We start from the raw sequence: 8,903 nt of genomic DNA, 5'->3' as shown, positions 1-8,903 counted from the left end.
TCACCTTGTCACCGGGATGGGTCTCAGCGGCAAACCGGCAACCTTCACAAAGGACGCTTGAGTGAGGGGGAGTGTCGAATCCCATTGTTCTCCAACACGTCTATTGTTCTCAGAACAATAGACCGCATAGAACAATAAAGCACATCCACTCTTCACACCTTTCCTTTTGTTCCCGCTTAGCAATCTGCGACCACAGTCGCAAGTTGCGACCACAATCGCAACTTTGCGACTACTGTGGTCGCATGTTCAGTCACAACTTGCGACTCTGGTCGCAAGTAGGCCTTCTCAGATTAATATATATATCAGACCATTCTGGTCTGATTTCCTGATCCCCTCTTGTATATTTTATCTTCATGCAAACTATACAACGGTGATCAACTCGATATCCAACATCAAGAACGAGACTGTCGGTATATATAGACATTACGCACTGTAGCTCAATCGGATGCTGCTTTCCGTCTTCCTTTCCCGCAATTGTTGATTCTCCTGCGTCGAGGTGGCGCGTCCCTTTTGGTTTGATCTGGATCCAAACGTCTCATAGATGAAGCCGACGTAGCGAGACCAAGAGGCGTGGCATTGTGCTTGGAACCTATATTTCGTCTCGATTGGCGAGGTACAATTTCTTTCTTGATCTCACGCTTGATCTCAACGCCATGGCTGGGGACGAACGAGGTGCCCATATAGCTGTTAGATGCACCCATGGAGATCGAGGTCTTGTTTGGCGTTGCCACAGATCGTCGGTCCTGTTTGATGCTATCACCCTTTGCCTGAGCTAGAACCTCCTCCGCCTGGCGCGCTTCCAGTCGGATACGCTTTTCCATGTCGTATGAGCAGTGGCGCCAGAGATCGTGGGTGTCCCGGACTTTAGGTAGCTTTGCGAACCCTTGACAGGCTCGGCGTTCAATCTCGTCTTCGGTGAGCTCACGACGGCTTGGGATGGTTCGCTTTGCTATTGAAACAGCATCACCGGCGCTCGTCTGGACAGATTCATTGGTCAATACCGAACCTGCTTCCTTGCTGCTCTCGAGGTTTCCGCGAGAGGCATCGTTTCCAGTCGTCGCAATCGATCTACTTTTTTCGGGGACAGGTTCGTGAGACCTGAATTGCTGACTCATCTGTAATGGTCTAGATTGTGGTTCGGTGCTTGGGTTTTGACGAGTCGCTTTCCAAGTTCGGTGTTGCTGGGCAACAGCCGGAATAACCCTTCCTCTCGAGTGATAAGAAGCGAAACCCTGTGCATACATATAGCCACCTGTGGCAAATTCGCCCTACAGTATGCTAGTGCTTGCGCCTCCTTTCATCAGACGAAACCAAGGTAAGAAGCATACAAAAACGAAAACGACAATCTCGGCTTTTTGCTGCCTTTCACACCTTGATAGCATCTCGTCTTGCCTTGCGATCAGCTGACGAGAAGATCATTGTATTGCGGCACCATATCACGAGCCAGGAATGAGAGATAGCGCGAGTGGCGAATGACCCTCCATTGTCACAAACTGAAACACGATGATCAAACAGATGCCTGTCCCTCTACCTGGGTCAAGCTTGATCAAGGAACAACCTCTCCAGCAACACATCGACCTGCGCATTTCATCCCATCGCTGGCATAATATAGTACTGCGCTATACAAGACGAACACCCGGACGGTACGGGAATCGGTCACTCCTTCCCTTTCTCTTTCATTCGCAAACATCGCCTCCCGATGACATAGCCTCGAAAGCGAAGCTGATCGTTCCAGGCCAGTTCTTGCACCTCGCGTAGCTGCAACAATCCCGATGTGGGCTTGTTGGATTCGAGTATCTCTGGGTGGGCCTCTATGATAGCGTCGAACGTTCGCGTGAGTTCGTCTTCGCCAAGTTCGGCTTTTTCTGCGTCCTTCGGGATGACGAACGAGCCATAGTCGCCGTCGGTCCCGAATCGACTACCAAATGCAGTGGACACGGAATGCCTGAATGCCTCTCCGTTGCCGGGTTCGTGTCCCTTCTGGGTGCGGTCCAACGATGAGTGGCCAGACGAGACTTGTGGATCTTGACTGTAATCAATCTTGATGCTGGTGATTTGACTCATCCTGAATGTGATCTAAAGGTGTGGCTGGTCTTCTTCCTGAAGCGTAGGTAGTCGAGCCTTGTTATTGTCGGTTTCAACTATATATTTCCTTTGAATGGGAAAATGGCTAGAAAGCGGAGAACGTTAGGTATATATAGCTTTCCCCGCAGAGTCCCACACCCTCCACCTCGCGCTATTCTCCATACCCTCCTTTCACCTAGACTCCGCGTCGCGAGCACGCTACAAGGGGTTCTCGATCCCCTTAGGCAGGTAGTAGGGATCCATTTTTTAGTATAGATCAACCTTACAAATCCTACTTAACAGGTCAACGTCGTACTGGAGCTGTGGACGATCAATGTGATGAAGAGTGATGCTGACGATCGTCATATCTCGGAGTTTCTTGATGTACGTCACCTGGCTTTGGGTCGCGGTCAGACAGAGAAACGGGCGATGCTGATGGCCAGTCATCCTTCATCAGTTTGTGAAGAAACACTGGAAGACAACTCCGAAAACGACGGAATCAAACACGACCGAGGGGAAGAGGAAGCACCCAAGTCCTACCAAGGTCCCTAGGAAGAAGAAGGTGATCGTGATTGACGACTCGGACAACGACTAGGCTGATCATGGCTTGCGACTGCGTCTTGCGATACGCGGATCACCTGATACGGTCGAAACCAATCAATATCATGTCATGGGAATACTCCGCTCGCTCAAGTGCTCCATCCCAGAGGTTTCGCCCAGCAATCGACTAACAAGGATACCGTATAGCGACATTGCAGATTACGTGTAATCAAGGGATAACACATCGTATCATATCATAACAAGCTTGGCCCGGCTTCCAGTGATCCTACCAATCAGTGTCGGCTGTTGTGCGCTTACTGTACTGGTGCAAGTAGACCATATCTCACATATGTAGTGACCTCTAGATCGAGCTGGAGATCTGATTTATGAAGGATGATGTTCTACGCTCACGTGGATTCGTCCTAAATGCGTGCTCGAGCCATTAGGAAGAGAGCAGGATGCGACCGTCTCTGCTGAAACACGATGCACACGATGTAACGATACACATGAAACAAGTCGACGTCCACATGGTCGCTCTCCACGATTACGTAATCAAACCTCGACCTCGACCTTCCCCTTGAGCATATGCACATGATCTCGCCACACACACAACTTCAACCTCGCAATCATCTCACATCCATATCACTCTACAAACCACACAAACATCATAGTCACCATCTCCATCCGCTCTATACACATCGATGTCCCGGACCACTCAATCGTTCAAGCTCGTCCTGCTCGGTGAGCCCCGAAGCCTCACGGTCACACGGAAAGCTGTGCTGAAGCTCCAAGGGCAACGCCGCTCGACCTCGAATCTTGTTGAATTTGATAACGTTGCGATCACAATCACAGGCGAATCAGCTGTAGGGAAGAGCAGCTTGGTACTCAGGTTCGCCAAGGACGAATACTCGGACTTTCGGTGAGTAACAGCGACCTCTCCTTCGTCCCGCAGCGTCGATCCCATTGATAGTATGACTTATGACTCACCAATCTCTCTCTGCTCTCTACCTCTCTACCTCTCGATCTGGTCCTGCCATACTTGCACGATCACAACCATACTATAGCGAATCTACCATCGGTAAGTCCCCCTCCCAGCTCCACCTCGAACTTTCCAGCTCCACCTGTCCATCGACATCCTACAAGCTAGACGTCGAATCGTCCTCAGCTCGCTTTCCTTATTCGCAGACCCAGGCTGACCTTCAATCTCATTCTCATTCTCGTTCCCCGAAACCCGAAATACTATCTATCCAGGTGCCGCCTTCCTAACCCAAACACTGACTACGGACGAAGGGAGGGATATCAAATTCGAGATCTGGGATACCGTACGTCCCATTCCTAGTCCCAAATCTGTGTCTGTTCCGTGACCCGTCCTTTTCAGCCTGCGGGCCCCTTTCTCCTGTTCTCTTTCTTTCGGCGAGCTCAGTTTTGGGGTTGAAAGGAGGAGGATGTACGCTGATCCCGAATTGCCTTTTCTGGTTCTTTCCAACTTTTACGGTTATGCTACTCTGCATTACAATGGATTGCATCATATGTACTCGTAGGCGGGCCAAGAACGTAAGCCCCACCTCCCTCGATCAAATCAAAGCTAATCGTGTTAAACCTCGAGCTGATCACCACTTCTTCCACACTTCGTTATACTTCTTCACACTCCTCCACACTCCTCCACAATCCCTCATCGCTACGCTTCGCTACTGTATACTCGCTGCGCTCGATCGCCCTCGTTCTCGCTCCGCTCCGCTTCGCCCCCGCCCAGGCTATCGCTCCCTCGCCCCGATCTACTTTCGGAACTCTGCCGCTGCGGTGATCGTTTACGATATAACCCAGGTACGTCCCCCTATACTCTGTTTCCCTCCGGGGGTTTCGTTCTGTCGATTCTAGTGCGATGCGATGCACGGTACGAAACCGGTCTTAGACAGGACGCTGACCAGTTCTACAATCATATTCGACGTTTTCTATGTTATTGTTACGTTGATAGCCTCCTGAAGTAAGTATAGATCTGCCGTCTACATTTTTCTAACCACCTTCTAACAAGCGTCCCTTCTTTCTGTCCATGCTGATTCGCTGTCTGCTCTACTCTTCGCTTACCGTCCTCATCTGCCGCTCTTGCCCAATTCCTCGCACCTCGCCCCGCTCCGCCCCTCCCTCTCAATCGGTCGCTCGCAGGCCTCATTCGCCCAAGCCAAAACCTGGGTCCAAACGCTGCGCCGTCAAGCCGACCCATCCATCACGATCATCCTCGTCGGTAACAAGCTCGACCTCGCCTCCTCCTCTCGCGGGACAGACCGGGAGCTGGCCGAAGCGTACGCCGAGGAAGAAGGGTTGTTGTTCGTAGAAGCGAGTGCCAAGACGGGGGAGAACGTACAAGAGGTGTTTATGCAGGTGGTGAGTCCCCGTTCGGCTCGTCTCGTGGTTGGCCTCAGAGGTATCGTCATCATGAGCACCACGGCTGATCCAGGCCGGGTTTCGTCTCTCGACTTTCGGATGCGCAGGCCAAGAAGCTCCCCCTCGCCCCGCCTCCTCAAGCTACGTCCGGTGGTAGTGGCAAACCAGGGCAGAAGGGCGTCAAGCTCGCTCCCGGTCAAGCGTCCGGACAACAAGCCGCTCAGGCTTGTAACTGTTGATTGCTGGTGACTTTCTGAAGGTCCCGTCTGATACCGCGAGCTCGTTCCTATTCGACTTTCGATTATAATAATGCTCGTAGATTATTTATATTATATACCATACCACAAGCAAGAGCGAGAGAAACCGAGATAATTGGATTGTATAGCGTTACCGTTCCACTGATGAACCAGGATATAAACTCTTGTGAATGTGTACAACACCGTCAAAATGCACAACTCTTGCGAAACGTCCAATGTCGGATCACCCCAGACCCCAACAGGCCTCTCGGACTTCAGTCCTCGCCCTCGACCAAGCCGACCCGAGCTTTCCACATGTCCTCCTTGAGCCTGACGACCTCTCTCCACGTCTTGGCTTCCCAACTATCGCCCTCGACGTATCGCTTGCCCGTTTTCGACGGGGCGGTCGTGCCGGGAACCATCGACGCCCGGTTGGGTAGCTTGGGCGGGGCGGGCTGAGGAGTGGTTGACTGCGAAGCAGAGGTGGGAGGTTCGGGGGTGACCGGGTTGCCGGCGCTTTGCGAAGCCATATCCGGGGTGACGGGGAGGATGGGCGATTTGACAGTCGAGCCGCTATCGACGTTCAGAGTGACGGTGGATGCGGGGCGAGCACGGCGTTCGGGAAGAGGCGGAGCGGCCGCTGAACCCGGAGGGGGCGGAACGGCTCGTCGAGCTGCCGAACGAGCTGGTGTAGGGGGTGCTGTCGACGCATCCATCGAAGGTCGACCCGCAGCAGAAGTGATGTCCACCGACGCTCGGGGCGAGGAGATATCGACGGCTTGGGGCTCTTCTGGTTTAGCCTCGACCTTGATTTCTTCATCAACCTTCTCGTCTACCTTGTCCTGCTTGTCGTCTTGCTCAACCTTGTCCTGCTCAACCTTGTCCTGCTCGGCCTTGTCGCTAGGAGCGGCTTCGCCCAACAGCGCAGACGTCGTACTTTTGGGCGTAGAAAAGTCGTTCCCGCCTTCTTCGGCGTCCGAGTCGCCGGCCGTTTCGTTGATCTTCGGTACGGCGAGGGTATCACTGTTGGCGTCAACAGCCTCGGTCTGCTTGACGACGTCCGCTTCGACATCTTCTCTAGCGGTAGGCTTTTCTTCTGACATCACGTGTTCGTCCTTGAGGTCGTTGTTCTCAGCTTTGGGTTCATCCACCGTCGGAAGGACATCAACAGGGATTTCCGGGTTCTTGACCTCCTCTTCCACAATCGCGTTGTCTCCCAACCGACTCTGCGACTCGGTCGACGGGCTTTGAGGCGGCGTGTCGCCCTTGCTCAACCCGAGCCCCTTGCCTCCTCCCAACGACCCGAAACCCAAGCCCCATCCGCTCTTCTTCCTAGGTGGCAACTCTGGCTTTTCATCCTCCTTGACCGGTTCAGCATCAGCCGTCGGGGGCATGGTCTCACTCGTCGCCGCCTTGGGTGTAGTCGGAGCCGACTTGTCTTCACTTGGGGCGATGCTCGACCGTTTCCGTCCGCCCATCGACAATGGCATCGGACGTTCAGGTCGGGTCCACCCGTCTTCTCCTTTCCAGATCACATCGATCATCCCCGTCCTGACAAACCTCCACCATTCGCACACCGCTCTCAGTCTGGCGAGACACCATCCGCTCGCACACAGGGGGTACAAACGACCGAGCGATTCCTTTTCCTTGTCATTGGCTGTCGACGAGGCGGTCATGATCCTGAACACGTAGACAGGGGGGAGCGCAGGTGCCGCAGGTAGCGGGCTGGGCGAAGCTGCCGGAGAGACCGCTGGAGACGGTGCAGCCGATGGCGAAGTAAAGAACGGTTTGAACGAGAACCTCGAGCCCGCCTGAGCTTTGGCCGGTGCGGCAGCAGGATGACTAGGCGGTGGCAAGTGTTCCTTCTCACCCTGTCCCCCCAGATGACTCCCCGGAGGCCTAACGACGACCTGTTTCCCACACATCGCACATCCGATATCCTGCGGGTACGCCGATGCAAAAGCCGACGTCGACAAGAGCGTGTTGAGGGAGACGGGCTCGATAGCGAGTTCACCTGTGACGATCGCGTTCTGTACGCTCCGTCTATTCAACCATCCGAGATCGGGCGCCGTATCCAGTCGCAGGGTCGGGTCGATATCCTCCAGGCTGGCACGTGCGATAAATGGCTGAGAAAGCAAGTTCGAGATGACCGGAGCCGGAGGATAAACCTGGCCCGTATACAGGTATTGCGGTTTAAGCATCCGGATATAGGCGATGAACGAGGTAAACTCGATATGGGTGATCGTCGCTGCCAAATACCGTCTCTGCTGAGCTTGCGTGGCCGAGACGTCGGCGGCTGGGAGAAGCATCGTAGGTAAAGACTGTAGATGAGCTTGCATATCCCTCATTGCAGCTTCGGCGGCGGCGAGGTTTTCTTCTGCCTGTCGAGATCGGGTCTCTGCTTGTGCTCGAGCGTATTTCTCCGCAGCGACCATCGTGTTTGCCTGCACAAGCATCATGGTAAGGTCAGACCGAGGTCAGCCTTGAGACTCGCCCATAAGCTGTTCGACGACCTCTACTCGCCTGCTCAAACAACGTCCCCGTCAAATCGTTGATCTCCTGTTCGACCTGTTCCCTCCCCCTCTCTGCACTTCCCCTTCGTTTCTCCTCTTCCACCAACCCTTCAACCAACCTCTGCATCTCTTCCCTCACAGTTCCTCGCTCGACCAACAACCCTGTATTCATATTCTCCTCCCACTGAGCCTTCTCCCCCTCGAGCTTGGCGATCAGGTCATCTTTCTCCTTTTCCGCATGTCGTTTATGTTCGAGATTGTCTTCCAGATCCGAAGCACGTTCTAGCTGTCGGATGAGCTTGGTATTCAGTTCGGTGGATTGGTCAGTCAAGATGGAGATCTGCTGACGCAGTGCGGCGATCAGGGAGAGGGTAGGGGAATCGGGAGCGTGGGTATCTTCAGGTAGTGGATCGAGGACGGGTAGTGGTGGGAGGATCGTGTTCAACGAGGTTGTCGGCTGACGTGCACATATTATTCAGTTGCGGTACGACAGAGAATGTCTCCCTTGGCATCGACATACCGGCTCGTCCCTCGGCTCGACAGCTACCGACTCGACCTTCTCCGGCTCTTCGCTATCTTCGATTCGAGTCTTGACCTCATCCTGCTCATCTACCGGCCGCGCTGAGGTTTCGTGAGCTGTATCAACCACCTCGTCGACAATCTGATCTTGCTGTTGCTGTTGCTGTTGCTTCTCGGTCGTCGATGGCGTTTCCTCTTCCAACTGCCGCACACGGTCGAGCACGCTCGACATTCTCGGGTTGTCGTATGTTCAGCTGACGTTGATAACGTAGGATGATGTATCTAGGCAGAACGCTGGAGTCGTCAATGAAGAGTGTAGAATGTCGATTATACGGTATGCAAGTAGGTAGGTAGATCGTGGTATGAATGTCCAAGCCGACTTCATCAACAACAACAACAACAACGCTTAGTACTCGCGACTAACACTTAGTCGAAGACTAATACCATTACAACAAGGTTACTAATCAACGGCAAACACGGCTCTGACAAAACCGGTCTTTATATTCACCTGATCTAATACGACTGCTGATTGCTTGCAGCATGCGACTTGATCGAGTGTTGTAGTCGATAAACCGGCCTGCAGAAGCTCCCTCAACAAGGAGGAGTCCAAAACATCCCGAAAGGAGAGCTGGCACGCCATGTCCGAAAT

At 53.4% G+C, this 8,903-nt stretch overlaps 3 protein-coding genes across 3 annotated transcripts; 1 reads left to right on the top strand and 2 right to left on the bottom strand.

Moving 5' to 3' along the window:
• Positions 1-437: 437 nt before the first annotated feature.
• On the bottom strand, positions 438-2,064 carry HD553DRAFT_327368 (uncharacterized protein; the record flags this gene model as incomplete). The annotated part of the gene is made up of 2 exons (XM_046181813.1): positions 438-1,232; positions 1,750-2,064. The coding sequence occupies 2 exons, from the start codon at positions 2,062-2,064 to the stop codon at positions 438-440; spliced, it is 1,110 nt and encodes a 369-aa protein (XP_046032342.1).
• A 1,241-nt stretch (positions 2,065-3,305) lies between these two features.
• Positions 3,306-5,310, top strand: HD553DRAFT_366113 (putative GTPase; the record flags this gene model as incomplete). Its single annotated transcript, XM_046184095.1, has 9 exons — positions 3,306-3,345; positions 3,457-3,523; positions 3,669-3,682; positions 3,856-3,926; positions 4,146-4,158; positions 4,358-4,428; positions 4,580-4,588; positions 4,768-4,986; positions 5,094-5,310. The coding sequence occupies 9 exons, from the start codon at positions 3,306-3,308 to the stop codon at positions 5,223-5,225; spliced, it is 636 nt and encodes a 211-aa protein (XP_046032341.1). The 3' UTR covers positions 5,226-5,310.
• HD553DRAFT_170461 (uncharacterized protein) lies at positions 5,114-8,574 on the bottom strand. Its single transcript, XM_046176892.1, has 3 exons — positions 8,256-8,574; positions 7,746-8,192; positions 5,114-7,666 (listed from the first exon to the last, which is right to left on the bottom strand). Exons 1-3 carry the CDS (start codon positions 8,484-8,486, stop codon positions 5,498-5,500), a joined length of 2,847 nt encoding a protein of 948 aa, XP_046032340.1. The 5' UTR covers positions 8,487-8,574; the 3' UTR covers positions 5,114-5,497.
• Positions 8,575-8,903: the final 329 nt, after the last annotated feature.

This window comes from Filobasidium floriforme (genome assembly GCF_021052385.1).
Source record: "Filobasidium floriforme strain CBS 6241 chromosome Unknown HD553scaffold_37, whole genome shotgun sequence".
In the NCBI taxonomy this organism is placed as follows: Eukaryota; Fungi; Basidiomycota; class Tremellomycetes; order Filobasidiales; family Filobasidiaceae; genus Filobasidium; species Filobasidium floriforme.
Note: the sequence above shows the minus strand (reverse complement) of the source record. Positions and strands in the feature narration are given on the sequence as shown.

Excerpts from the sequence above, each read along its gene's own strand:
- HD553DRAFT_170461 (XM_046176892.1), bottom strand. The coding sequence starts at position 8,486 with ATGTCGAGCGTGCTCGACCGTGTGCGGCAGTTGGAAGAGGAAACGCCA. Across the intron at positions 8,193-8,255 it reads TCGAGCCGAGGGACGAGCCG|CCGACAACCTCGTTGAACAC; the intron begins GTATGTCGATGC and ends TGTGCACGTCAG. Across the intron at positions 7,667-7,745 it reads CGGGGACGTTGTTTGAGCAG|GCAAACACGATGGTCGCTGC; the intron begins GCGAGTAGAGGT and ends ATGCTTGTGCAG.